Source organism: Amblyomma americanum, chromosome 2, assembly GCF_052857255.1.
Source record: "Amblyomma americanum isolate KBUSLIRL-KWMA chromosome 2, ASM5285725v1, whole genome shotgun sequence".
Lineage (NCBI taxonomy): Eukaryota > Metazoa > Arthropoda > Arachnida > Ixodida > Ixodidae > Amblyomma > Amblyomma americanum.
In genome coordinates, this window is record NC_135498.1 from 51417485 (window position 1) to 51432589 (window position 15105).

Consider the following 15105-nt stretch of genomic DNA (forward strand, 5'->3'; position numbering starts at 1 on the left):
TGTCGCGCGCTAACAATGACACGCTACACGTATGCGCTCATTGCGCCCCTAGCGGAAGCTCGGAAATTGAGACGAGCGGCGAAACACCGCGCACTCATTATTACGTCCTCCTCTGTTTTCTCCTTTTTTCTTTGTGCATTCGCGGTACTGATCCACTCGTTTTAAGCGCAGCGCGAGATATCGCTCTCTCGCGTGAGGTATGCAAAGGTGGAGGTGGGCGTGTGGAAGAAGGAGGGGGGGTGCAACCGCAAGAACACAAAGTGGATGCGAGGAGAAATAACGCCCGCGGGGTACGACGCGACAGCGATGGGAGCACGGCGATGACGTCGCCGCGGTGAGGAGGTCGCTGTCCTATTAGGGCTCCCCGCGCGTGCCTAAACCGCCTCGGGCGAGCACCTACCTGATAGCTTCCGCCTACAAATGCGTTTTTGCCGCGAAGCATCAATAGCAGCACACCCCGCGGCGGCATTTTCGGCAGCGCTACGTATTACCTGTTCGCGAAGCTCACATTACTGAGCCTCGCACGCATCGGCGCTGCCACCCTGGGCTAGTTGTGTACACCTAGCGCGGAAGCTTGGGTGAACACCATTACCCGTTTCTTTGTTCCTTGGGTTCTACCCACCGCAAGGCCTGCTTCTTGTTCGTCACTTAATTCTTATCACCCTCACCGGGGAATACCCAACAAGGTATATTACCGGCCTAAGTATCCAATTTACTGCTGCTGGTTAACGCTAAGGTTCAAGTGTAATCAGTGGGAGATAGTTGCAGTAAAACTTGGAAGCGCTACTCTTAGCAGTAAACTGCTCTGTACTACAAGCACTTTGTGGTCCCTGTGCTTAGCAGTACCTGTAGATATAGCTAAGCAATGTAATCTGATTACTATAAGAGAGGGAAAGAGAGAAAACATCCTATTAGGGCGTCAAAGAAGCTATTGTTTTCCGTCCGGGGATCTTTACCGCACCGCGCGATAAATTCGTAGGTAGGTCGCTTCACAACCTCGTAGCCAATCGCATAAGTAACGGTTAAACAAAGCCTAAAAAGGTTTTCATTTATTTTGTTTGTGAGGCGAGAGTGTTGCGGAACTAAAGAAAGAACTCCTAATGGCATCGCACTTACGTGCAGTAGTTGAAGCGCTTTGCCCTGTGCAGGAACTGTACGACGATCAGACGTACTACGGATTCCCCTACGATGCACGGTACTGCTGCCAAGCGAATACATAGCCCCCCACCCCCCCCCCCCCCCCCCCCCCCTCCGACCTTCCTCTCCTGACTTCTTTCTTCCCCTTCGGCGGTCTTCGTTTTAATGAGATTGTTGGAAGTCGCAATTTCGTTGTAGAACACCCTCGCGTGTAGCGCGGCTTTCCGTATTTTCTTTTTTTTTCTTTTTTCTAACGTTGGGAAGCAGCCATATGCTCCTCCTATAGTTATGTTTGCCGCTCGTTGAACACAACGATTGAGAACGCCGAAGAACGGCAAACCCAGCGCAAGAAGCAAAATTTAGAAAATTGCTTTCTCATGCGAGGTCCAATCGAGAGCGGGGCAAAAAAAAACATAAAAAGAGAATGAATGTAAAAACGCGGAAGCCACGGAGCGGCGCCCAATTGAATTGCGGAGCGCAGCGTCATTTTTTTATTGATGTAAGCTAGGCCTTATAGAGTGCGCGCGTGCGCCGCACACTGTAATCGGAACGAAGTTTAGGCTATTTAGTCTGGAACTGGAGACTTTCCCCTCGAGGCCTCCACTTACATGCGAGGTATAAAAAATGGCTCGGGGGTCAACTGGCTGAATTATAGTTATACGAGCGAAAGCTCTGCTAAGCTTGGTCTCCACTGTCTCAAATCAAATGTCAAAGTCAACCGTCAAGCTCAAAGGTCAAGGTCAGGTACCCAATTGTCGTAGTCATATGATCACGTGGTCATACTACCATAGCTTGGGCCATACCACCACGCAGTTAAGTTAGGTTTGAGAGAGAGAGAGGAGAGGTCTGACCGGTCGTTAGGCTAGCATACTACTCCAAAAGTTCAGTTTGACCTTGTGAGACACTGAAGGTCATTGTCGATGTGGTGCCCACTGTCTCAAATCAAATGTCAAAGTCAACGGTAAAGGCCAAAGTCAAGTACCCAGCGGTCAGTCATATGATCACATGGTCATAATACCATAGCTTGGGCCATACCTCCACGCAGTTAAGTTCGGTTTGAGAGAGAGATAGAGAGAGGGACTTTAATGAATACAGGAGAGGTTCAGTTTGACCTTGTGAGGCACTGAAGGCCATTGTCGACGTGGTGCCCACTGTCTCAAATCAAATGTCAAAGACAACGGTCAAGGTCAAATGTCAAAGTCAGGTACCCAATGGTCATAGTGATATGATCACGTGGTCACACTACCATTGCTTGGGCTATACCACCACGCAGTGAAGTTCGGTTTGACCTTGTGAGACATTGAAGGTCATTGTCTCATCCACATCGAAATCGGAAGTTGTACCCCGAGGGATAGAGCTCTCGCTATAAAACAAAACTGACGCTAAAACAAGAAGAATAATCCGCGAAAAGCACTAGACTATATATGTTGCTCAAGTGCGTGGTAGACTTTTGTAAGAGCGGACTCGCACTTACTAACAACTGCGGCTGTCATCGGCTGCGTATGTTATCCACCGTGAAGCCCGTTCGGTCGATAAGGGTTGGCCGCATCTGCACTGCGTTAACCTAAGCTCGTAGCTCCATTTCGGCCGAAAATAGAAACGCTCAATTATACTGTCTAGCAAGTTCCACTTACCGGTTTTATTTACACCCCCAAAAACAGAGGACGAAGATTAAGTAATGAATAATAAAAAAGCATCGTACTACGTTAAACTCAACGATATGATAACCTTTCTTGGGGCAAACATGTTGACATGTTAACACGTTAAAGCATTAACATGTCTCAATATTCCTTGCTTTCTGACGCTTTATGTCCATGGTGACCGAACAGCGCGTATTCACTAAGCCTATTGGTCGTCAAAATCCAGACAAAATATTTAAACCTGCCACGTTCTAACTTTGGGATTTTGAGGCGCGGACTACTTGAGGCAAGGCGAATGCTACGTGCACATGGGGCACAGTGCGCGGGCAACGATGAAATACTGGCCCAGCCAGCGGCCTTCGCTTCTATGTGTGGCGGCTTTTTTCCCGGTCCCATCCCGCTTAAGGGTGCTGCGCTATTTCACTATATGGGTTAGCGGTCACCGTCATCCAAAAAACCGGAACCGTGTTTGAGTTCTACGCACGCGCAATGCCGATCCGCTATTCAGATATGTATGTATATATATATATATATATATATATATATATATATATATATATATATATATATATATATATATATATATATATATATATATATATATATATATATATATATATATATATATATATATATATATATATATTATATATATATTATATATATATATATGACGGTGACCGCTAACCCATATAGTGAAATAGCGCAGCACCCTTGGGATGGGACCGGGTAAAAAGGCGCCATCCGTAGAAGCGGAGGCCGCTCGCTGGGCCAGTGCCTGTGTGTATATATATATATTCTGGGGGGGGGGGGGGGGGGGGTCTTTTCGGCAACTCTTTTTTCTGCCTTGCGACGGTCGTCGGCTGGTTACCGTACTCGAAGCAGCCCCGCAAAGAGCACAAGAAATAGCGCTGCGAATGCCCACCTCGCAATAAAGATTCAGGACTGCTCCAATTAGTGCATCGCAACCCCGACTACGTTAGTTATCATCGTACGTAGACCCCCCGTCCCTCAACTCCATCCTTCCACAGAAAGCGGCGTCCCTCTCGTATTTTTTTTTTATAGGTCGTATACCCCTCAGTTGCATATACCACGAAAGGAGCACGCAAAATAGCACACATCGTGTCAGTGGTTACCTAAATGAGATCAACCGCTGCGCATGCGCCCAGGCTAAACATTGGCGGGAGAGGAATGCCCCCTAGAAGAATCTTCTCTTCAGGCGATCTTGTTCGTCTGTCTGATTGTTTGTACCTTCCTATGCAATGGGTCTTGGAGTCCGTTAATCAGTTGCAATGGTACTGGCGTGGCGTTGGAATTACAATGCGGTTCGTGCGCAATCGTCTTTCGGGTAGTGACGTGAGAAGCGCAAAAGTGTTCACAGTGGCGCGTGCAGGTGCGAAGCGGTTGGCGAAGAAGGGGAGGTACTGAACCTGAGGTACGTAATACCTAAGGTACCCTACAGGCAATGCATGGAATATATATAGTAGAAAACAGAGGGTTCTGTACATAACTGAGCCAGTATGGACAAACAAGGGGCGTGAAACAGGCTGAAATTTCGAAGTAAACGTAGACAGGAAAAGAAAATATTGCAAAAGCCTCACTTCCATCTCTCGCGGGTGATACCGCAAAGTAAAGAAGAAACGACAACAACAAAGGAATAACGGCCAGCCATAGGTAATCTTTATTATATTATCCTGAGATAGTGAGTCAGCCCCTCATCTCACCCCATTACTTCCTTCAATTTCCTTTACTATATAGAGATAACAAGTACATGCTAAAAAAAAAAAGAGGTGCTGCATCTAGGGGTGTCTCAGTTAAGTTGCACCGCTGAATTCAAGAGAGGACGATTTCAAAAAAAGCATGGTGCTTAAATTAGAGCTGACGAGGCATACTGAGCTATAATCTGATGACTAAGGAAAACCTAAACGTAGTGTAAGCATATACTAACGAGATTCAGAAATTAAGCGCGCCATCTCCCCCACCAAACATCCTGACTCTCTCTTACATGCTATTTTCTTGGGTCTAGCCTCTGACCTTCTCTTTAGCGCTAGCGCCAAGTAATGAAAAATTTGCTGTGTCCAGTAGTGAAAGCCGATTCAGCGGAAGTCTTCACAGTGAAGAATTTTACTAATCAGCACTTCAGTAATGCGTATAGTGATAAGGACGTCATCGCTGAAAGAGCTGTAACTTAATTCACAGAAAGCTAAATAAGACTGCCTCGCAATATGCGAGTACTACTCTTACAGCACAATCAGCACAATAATAATGTGACACCAAGTATACTCCGCGTTGAGTGAAACAGAGTATCACCCCTCCAATACCTCTACTAGATAAAAATGAATAAAGAATTTTGTTCAATAACTAGCATCTTTCTTAGTGCTAACTTTCGTTTATAGTTACTTAATTTTATTAATTAACGTTTCAAACAGCGATAACTCGAGCTGTTTTTATTTACCGCTCGCTGGCAAGACGCGCTTGAAAAGTTCGTAAGCATCCGGCGAATGTGCTACTAAAGAACGGACACTTCGAACTGAAATCCCAAGAGTGCATGACGGAGGAGAACACGATGAAGGGAATGAGTGGAAGAAGAAGGGGGCGAACTGAAAAGGTAGAAAGGATTAAAGAGGTAAAACAAACATATAAACAAAGAAAAGAGCCATAAAAAAAGACAGAGGAAAGGACAAAGCAGCCTCCGCCCTGCGTATAACCGGACGAGGCGGCAGACAAGCGCACAGTGTAATCCTCGCTGCGAATGTTTAGAGCACGCTTGCCCCATAAGCGAACGTACAGTGGACATCAAAGCATACGCGTCTACTATATCAATTCCTCTCTCTTTTTACTCCCTTTATTCTTCCTGCTATCTCCCCTACGTGAAGGACTTTGCCTCTGAAGCCTTTTGAGACACTCTGAAACCTCTACCTGAGCTTGCTGTCTAACCGAGTGCCCAAGTGCTTCCCTCGGCACACTCAAGGAGAAACGTCTCCTCTCGTACGCTTTTTCAACTGACACCTTTTTGCTCTCAACTCTAACTCAAAGTATTTCACAGCGACTTCTTCCTTTCAAACTGTACAAAAAAATTTTTCCTCTTTCCTTCTCTTTTTCACCCGCATTCCCAAACTTCAGGCCAGACCCCCCCGTCTCTTCATCCGGCCGCCTCTCACTTTTATACAGTGGCTTCTATCCCTAATTTTGCTTTGGCTGTAGCGAAAGCCGGCGTCTAGTCTCGCCGTCGGCTAAGCTGTTTACTCGGCAGGAAAGACAAGGACCGGATTATCGGGCGGATGAAACGGATTACCTCCGCTGCCGGGATGAAGCAAATCTGCTTGTTACGGCGCCCCGCGGCCCGAGCTTTTTCTGCTTCAAAAGAGAGAAGACGCACCGACTGTACAAAAGCCAGGACACAGACGCTGAAAAAAACACACAGAACACAGAGGCTGAAAGAGGACCGGATATGTTGCTTCGGCAATTTGTTCTTCCCTCATTTTCGTCCACGCTTCCGGGCTGTTCGGTTTACGGCCGCGAACCGCTATTCTTCTCAACCTCCCGAAGCTGTTTGGTTCGAGTGCCCCGAATTTTAATTTTCTTTTTCGTTTTTCGGGATCCGCAATCGTGCTCGCCGGTATCGCGAAACAATGAATTCGCATCAGCATCCGCACGAAGCTTCCCGTGGCGATACAACGAAGGAATGAATGTTTCCAGGATTCCGCAACTCAAAAACGAATGGTGCGATCACGAACAAGAACGAAGCGATACGAAAGCTCTCATCATTCTGAGCGAGTGAACCAAAGCGACTCGAAAGATAAAGAAGGAAGAACGAAAAACGCAACAAAGCGGCAAAAAGAAAAAAAAAGGTATGAAGAGCTGCTCAATGAATTCCGATTAATAAAGGCTTCTACCCGAAGCTAGATACGAATTCCATGAATGCGAAGCGCTCACAGCAATCTCTTTTCTGGCGTCAATAATAAATGCGACTGGCGGGGCTTTAGTAGAAAGGCTGGAGAGGATGAATGGGAGAGAGGGATGAGGAGGAAGAGGGCGAGCCCGCGGCGTGTACGTATACCAGCTATATCTATGTAGTCGCGTTGATATCGCGACGTCGCGAAGCGGATTTTTGTTGTTAAATTTTTTTTTTGCTGGCGCTTTCCCGCTGCCGTTGACGCCAATTTATTCGCGGCGCCAGGCACTCGACGAGCTGCGCTGACAGCAAAATCGTGGCTCTGAACGTCGATTTCACTAGCATACAGCGTCACTGAAGAATACAGAAGTGAAAAAAAAAAGTGAAAACTGAAATAGCTGAAGCAAGCAAACCAGAGAAATGGCGCTACAAGTCGTTGAACATTTTGTACTTGGCCAGTGAACGATTGGAACGTCGGATAAACTTTAGGCCGGCAGGGACATGATAGAGGTGAATAAATTAATGAAGTACGAGATGAGCGGACGTGCCTTCCAATGTGATGCTCAAAATAATGAAAGTGGCCTTGTTTTTTTTTTGTAGAGCTGTTTTAAAGCCATCAATTTCTAGATAAAAAGAAAGTGGCGAGGGAGGAAGTCAGGGAATGTAAAAATTAGCGTGCGTGACGACAAGAGCTCAGTAAGTGAAGAACAGCGACCACAAAAATAATTTAAACATGGAGAAATATATCTGCTTTGCTAATAGTTTTCCAATAAGTGTTCCCTTCGTTCGACTCGTGTAAGCGTCGCCACCACTACCCAAGTTTCGTAAAATTGCGCGAAACTGGAAGATAATTTGGAATTTGCCTTAGTGCCTACGGTCGTCCCATCTTTAATAGGACCCTGACCAAATATTTGTTTAATTTACTCCCTCTTTGTTCTGCCTTGACGGTCTAAAATATAGAGACTCTCCAGCGTTCCATTCGTTAAGCGATGGAATCTGCAGTAGCCAGACTTTACGCCAAGCCCCAGGCTTTTAATTCCTTTCCTTTTTATTCATTTTTTTTATCTATATTCCTCCTTGCCCGGTATTATACTTATCTACCGCATGGTCCCAGCTTGTATCTTCTCTCCTGTCGTCTACTTGTTCTTCTGCGAGATAGATCAGGCGTCATCTGTTCACAATGAGGGAGTTAAAGAGTGCACACAGCTATTTCTCTTCCTTATATGTATATATATCGTAAATTCACTACTGTTACAACTTCTTTCTCGAAGTTCTTTATAGCGCCACAAAAAACAAGGGCACAGGAAGAAGTACACAGGACGGGCGCTGACTCCAACTGTCTACAAAAAACAAGGACACAGGAAGAAGTACACAGGACGGGCGCTGACTCCAACTGTCTACGAAAAACAAGGACACAGGAAGAAGTACAAAGGACGGGCGCTGGCTCCAACTGTTGGAGTCAGCGCCCGTACTGTGTACTTCTTCCTGTGTCCTTGTTTCTTGTGGCGCCATAAAGAACTTCGAGAAACTATGCTTCACCAACTAGCCCCACAACGTGTTTTGTTAAGTACAACTTCTTTCATCGCTTGCCATTGGCCGCTGAAATTTTTAACGATACCGCTTCAAACACCCCGCACACAAGAATAGGCAGTGCGTCATGTGCATGACAGCGACAGTAGATGTGTCAGAGCGGCCGCCAGCATTGGAGGGGACGCTCGGTACGGAACAAAAGGCTCGTGGACGTAAATGAAGCAGGCAGGGCACGCCTGGCGACACTTCTTGCGTAACAGGCCGTTAACTAGAGCGCTCGGCACAATTGGAGCGCGCTGAACACTTCGGCTAACTATCTGTAAAATATTCAGCTGGTGAAACAGTGCACAGCCGGGAGAAGAGATTAAGCAGGATGAATGTCATCAACTTAAATCAACTCAGCATTCGTGTTTTAGTTTCATGACTCCTGGCCTATCGCCTGTATACTAGGCATGTAGGACAACCAGCTTTCCGTTGGCTAAAACAAGCGACGGCAATTACGTTATGTCAGCCGGATTTGCGAACGTCAACCCAGTTAAACTAGTTTAGGTTAGTTTAGATTAGTTTATGAGGATTTAACATCTCAAAGCAACTGAGGCTATGAGGGGCGCCGTAGTGAAGGACTCCGGAATAATTTCAACCACCTGGGGTTCTTTAACGTGCACTGACATCGCACAGTACACGGGCCTCCAGCATTTCGCCTCCATCGAAATTCGACCGCCGCGGCTGGGGTCGAACCCGCGTATTTCGGGTCAGCAGCCGAGCACCATAACCACTGAGCCACCGCGGCGGCCAACCAAGTTAAACTGACGATAGAATGTTGTTTTAACAGTTGCAGTCTGACGTCTGGCTAAAACAAAGCATAGTTGGTGTCGCCGTTAGAAGCGTCTGCTTTTGACGAGTGAAAAAACGGGGACGCAGTTATGAGCGCCTCGGGGACGATCCCTCTACATACATCTTCTGACGATGCGATCTTTCTGCGATGCAACGCTGTAAGCTCTTTTCGTGTCATCCGGGTTAATCGATCAAAATTTGGATCCATTGGGTGGACCCACAGCACGCATTGGGGCACATATTTCAAGGTGACCCAGTGAGTCGACATTGAAATAACATTTTCTCTAAATGTTTTCCTCTGTCTCCTTTGGCGACGAATAAGCAGGTGCTAGTTAGCGATTACGCGACTTTCCTGCCTTCTGGCGTCCTCTAGACCTACTAGGATTTGCGGTATTTTGAGCTGTAGCCTTTATAGTTTCACGCCTCGGTCACTTGTACTCCTCTGCATACATAAAGTGCTTCATAATCTGTGAAGCTGTAGCAGAGATTGGCATCTACGATCGGTTTTGGTAAAGGGACACCGAGGAGAACTTTATACAATAGTATTTATTAGTAAAAGTCGATTCATATGGATCTTTCTGGAAAAGTAGCAAAGAAAAGACATTTATTGCCGAGAAAACTGCGTTGAGAATTTTCTCGCCACTCGATTCAAGCTCGCGACCTTTGCATCGAAAAAGGACTCCTTGATCACCATTTTGAAGAGAATAGCGGTTAGCCTAGCCTCTGAGATCTGTTCGCATTCAGGAACGAGGTTCATTTTCACTGCTACGCCGAACTCGAAAGAGCAAGACTGCCCGCTTTCCGCTCACACTTTGAAGTTTACAGCATGCTAATAAAGTTTGCTCTTGCGTGCACAGCTTGGATCAGTACGTCGCTAATACACCGGAAGACCGGTGACCGCCAAGACTGCAGACTGCAAGGAAACGGAAACTAGACAGTAGTCGCAGCAACAAAACCGAACCCTACCGGGCTTAGGCCTCGGCTCAACAAGGTCGCCGACCCAGCGGTGCTGGCGCCGTTTGAGGTCAAGGCTCGAGAAAAGGCAGACGAGATGGAGGGGGAGGAGGCGTTCTGTCCCTCGGAGAGGCCATCGAGAATGTCACACTGCATTCGAATAGACGATGAAGAGACCCTCGGCGCCAGGGACAGGCGGCAGGAGTGGGCGTCGAGCCAGCCGAAGCGAGGGTCGATGGCCACCGGAAGCCAATGGCCGACGAGCGCGCCAATAGGCACGAGGAAAACTACCGCTGCCATTCGAACATCAGCCGGCGGCATCCGGCGCTGTCACAGACCTCTAGGCCACGGAGACTTCCTCTTTCCTCGGGACTCAAAGGATGTCTCCCGTTTGCGAAGCCAACGCACGAACCCAATGCACCACGAATCTATAAGCTCGCGAAAACTTTCTTAGACAGTCCATAGGCACCTATATGCTGTCTGTGGACAGTCTATAGGCAATTATCAATTTTGGACAACCTATAGGCAATAATGGGCAATCTGTGGAGAGCCTATGTGTACAAGGCTGTGAATAGGCTGCGGACAGTCCTTAGAAGGGCCGTTTATAGACTAACGTTTTGTAAAGTGCCTGTTCGTCTGCGGTTTACGCAGGCTGAGCGGGTTACGAGCGAACGCGTATACACATTCCCAACTTTGTAGACTTGGGCTCAAATAAACGAACAAGCTTATTCTATCTGTGAGAGAGCTCAGTGGAGAGTGTGTACCACATACGAGAAGAGTATCGGACACAGGTAGAACCACCTGTTTTGTTGAGTGCGCTTGATGAATTGGTTCGACTTCGAAGTTAAAAAATTCCAAAGTTTTTACGTGGCGCTTCGACCAAGCAGGTTGACGTGCTTAATGATTGTTGTCTCAATAAATAGACAATTAAAAGGTCAATAGCTCCGGCCTCTGGTTACGGCGCGAGCTGCTTTGATCGCCCAGTTGCTCGATGTCGCATTTTATTTTTGTTCTCGCGATAACAAATGTGTTTGCATGGAATACTTCTAGGTGAAAACTTGCGACACTGAAATCTTTCGCGGGCATCTCGGGACGTTTATTAATTTGCAGGTTTGCTCCAGTACGCACAATGTGGGCAACAAATGTGGGAACAAGATTTGTAAACGCGGCCACCAGGACACCACTCCTTACAGCGGCTGTCAGCTGAAACACACACGTTGCCACTCTAGAAACACACCGTGCACAAACTAAGCCAAAAAAATGAGTACGATGCGATTAACTGCATCATTTCGTTCTTGAGACGAATGGCTAGCACGTGGGAAACTAACTGTGGTTCTCTGGGTGAGTAGTCAAAGGTATTTAAGAGACTCATTTCTACGACAATGATATTAGACGCCAAAACACCAACCCTTAAACCTTTATAGCCCTTTCTGGATTAGGGTGCAGGAGGTCGAGCGAAGTGCGAGCGCTGCAAGGTGCGTATGGTTTCTTGATTCAAAGCGTCAAGAAGCGTCGGTGTTGGTGCGGCAAGCACTGTTCTCGAATATCTACAAGAAGCAACTCTCTAGACAATGTCTCGCGATGTGACTATAGCTTCAAGCGCCAGGCGCAAAATTAATGGGTGGTTCCGGTGCACATTTGCACTCAGTTCTGCCAAACTTTCAACAGACAGATCATGATCATTGTCTGACAATGACGCTACGTAATGACCTCCGGTCGACCTTTTGCCAAAATGACCTTACTGAGCACGAGGTCATGTTGACGAGAGCTTCATTGCTTTCTGCACATCACCTCCTGTTCACACATTGATCGAATTGAAGCTTGTGTTTTCCTAAAACAAAACTATTGTTTTATGCGAAAACATAATGTCTCGCATGAGTAACTGAATGTAAGCTCGCTAGAGGGACCTTCAGGTTTGTAGCTCTAAACAGAAATAGAGATAAATGCATGAAGAAGCTACATGATCTGACTGCTGGTCTGCTCACCCCTTGCAGCGGGGTGTGCATTGTATTTTTACTCATGGTCCTTCCTCCCGGACAAATTTATGCTCAACAAATAGCAACACGTATAAGTAGAGATAGGAAAAAAATGCGATGAATACATCACGTTTCATCCGCTTATTTTTCGGTGAAAGGTGCTTTCAACTCGAATATTGAGGACGCAGATAAAAAAAAATGAATGGCGGTTTAGCATTGCTAAACACGAAATACTGTGCGGAAGGGCAGTTTTCTTTTTTTTTTTCCCGCGGACACCACCGGCACGTCCTGAAAGCGCGATCGAGGTGTCCACTGACCCAGGGTGCCAGTTATGCGCGTTTTCTACTTTTTCATCGTCAATTCCAATCTACTCAATGTACGTCGGCGGCCTATTCTCCAGTGCAGCGTTCCTGCAGCAATGCTGTCAAAGTCAACGCGCAGTACTCTAGAGCCTTGTTTCTGCCATTGCGTTGTCCACGCCAACGCATGAAGCGCACATCTCTCTCTCACTACCGCCACATATATAGTTCAAAGAGCGAATATTATATTGATAGTAGTATTAGTTGATGAAGAAGGCGATGTGCAATGCACAGCGCGAGAGTGTGTTGTAGTTTCACACGAGGCGTAATCGTCTGCGGCGATAGCATATTGCTCTCGTGTAGTGGCCAGCGAAGCTCATCGGTTCGCGCTGCCGCGGGCTCGAATCACAGTCGCGGGCATTTATTTGATTTCTTTTAATTTATTTACTCCACTTTGCACAAACCGACAAACATCGCAATGTCTCGCTCAGGGTCTACCCATCGAAATAGTGCTTTTGCGCTAATAAACGCACTTACCAGTTAGCATAAGTCATTCGGCGAAACTGCCGACGGGCAGGCCGCAGCACTGTGTTTGTCTTTACAAGGTCCCCTAATTATTTTTAACCAACACTGAACAATTAAGACTAACTAACCAAGCTGCCTTCATAAAAGATGCTGTTCTAATAGCCAAAGGACTTTGAACGAAAGATACAACAAAAGCTGCAGAAAGAACGCAGATTTGCACCGTAACTCAATGGCATTTATCACGTATTCGCACACCGGCGGCCTTTAAAATTTCGGCAGTTCCAAAGCATGACCGTCACACAATAGCTAACGACAACAAGAACAACTCAAACACGCGGTCATCGCAGGATTACTATTACAAAACGATCAGTGGCATTATGCACCTGGCGCCTGGTATACGGCTTCCCCGGCCGGCAGTTTTTCCATCACGCAACCTTAAGGTCAAAGTATAACAAATGAAAGCACCGGAGCGCTCTAAGGCCACAAAGCCAGCCGCTGTTTATCCCGGCTTACGAACGCTGCGCGCACTTTATCAACATAATGGCTTTCTCCCGGGAACAACACGCACGAAAAAAAAAAATGCGAGCGGCAGGAAAGTCGGCTCCGCAGTGCCAATATGTACCCGAAAGGCAGTCGAGAGCCAACAATCGATAACTTTTTCGGCCCCCTCTTCCAGCGGCCAGTTTACCTTCCGTTGCGACAACAGATTGGCAGTGGGCAAATATTAATCTTACGTCCCCGGTAACAGATGCAGAAGAGATTGCGCTGGCTGAGCAGCTCGACGCGTTACAAACGAGTCTGAGGCCACTGTGAGTGGCTCAGCCGCCGAGCGCTCGAGCGCGGGGCTCGGGCATTGGTCAAGCATCCACGTGTGATCTGGGTTCCCGGTGTTCTTTTTCAATATAACTCAAGACGAGAGTGAAAAAGAAAAAAAAAACTAGGCCGATGATGACATAAAAACAAAACAAAAACAGAAGGACAAAAGAGTCAGAGAGATACAGATATATAGAAACACATAGAGCAATATCTTATGTTTCTTTTTCTTCCGCAAAAATTTGTTCCATGAACACCATTAAAGAAGAAAAAAAAACTTTAGTTCACTTTGGGACAGTTGTAGCCACAAAAACGCTAACTCAGCTCTGGAGACTTGAGCAACGCGTTTCATTCCTTCCCGAGCATATAGGCATCTCGCCAGACGAAATCTGCCAGGTCAAAAAATAAATTCGCTCTGGTGAACTCTCAGTTCACCCTAAAGAAGAAGAAAAGACTGTGGCTCACCTCTCGGTGGAAAAAAAAAAATATTACAGGCGCAAGCAGCCGCTTCTTGAGAGTGCTTTCGTCGTCTAGACTGCCACGCATCACGTGACACGTAATCAGTAAGGGCGCGCGTGTGAAGGTTAGAAAGTAAACGAGCCAACCTGCATATCCACACGACGCCGCAGGAGACTTACAGGAGGCGAGACCGACGTGAAGAACGTTGACGACCTGCAGCGCGACCATGATGGCGTGAACCTGTGGTGGAGAAGAAAAAAGTTGCACACATCAATTACAGCTGTGTCGGCGAAAACGCCCATACAGGAACCAAATGAGTGCTGAGATTCCCTGGCGCTAAACAAACTCGCGCAAAGCAGCCAACCAGCTTTGATGCTTTTCCCCTTTTTAATACGCGACCATTAGATGGGACATGTCGCGGTAAACAGAGTGAAGCCCTAGGTGAAGCCTTAGGAGCGAATCTCTGCCCACAAGAGCAGGTGGCAGTTAAATTAATGATTGGTCGCGAGGGGTTGACCGGGAAGGGCAGCCTGAGTCTCACAAGCCCCACCTATGACAACAGCTGCCATCGCAGGGCAGTGGCGCATCGCTTAACCTCCACACCATTGCGCCAGGAGTGGTATGAGGACTCCCAAGGATCTATGAATGTAAACCTGACAATGACCGATGTCGTCGCGTTAGAAGGAGTCGACGAAAATTAAAACTTCAAGAACGAAAAATAAAAAAAAATTAACCAATCGGTGCGTGGCCAATGAGCGAGATGGTAACGGCTACCGCTCACGCATTTCCATCGTGTCGCCCAAGCGAGCGCCGTTGAGTTTTTTCTTCTTTCTTTATAATTGTTTATAATTGTTTTTTTGGGGAAAGGAAATGGCGCAGTATTTGTCTCATATATCGTTGGACACCTGAACCGCGCAGTATGGGAAGGGATAAGGGAGGGAGTGAAAGAAGAAAGGAAGAGAGAGGTGCCGTAGTGGAGGGCTCCGGAATAATTTCGACCACCTGGGGATCTGTAACGTGCGCTGACATCGCACAGCACACGG

General features: G+C 46.9%; 1 protein-coding gene across 1 annotated transcript in view; it reads right to left on the reverse strand.

Moving 5' to 3' along the window:
- LOC144119684 (uncharacterized) overlaps nucleotides 1–15105 on the reverse strand; it is a 171377-nt gene that overhangs the window by 77998 nt on the left and 78274 nt on the right. Inside the window, exon 6 of the mRNA XM_077652251.1 lies at nucleotides 14242–14302. Within this exon, the coding sequence (XP_077508377.1) occupies nucleotides 14242–14302 (61 nt within the window). The remainder of the gene's footprint in view (nucleotides 1–14241; nucleotides 14303–15105) is intronic.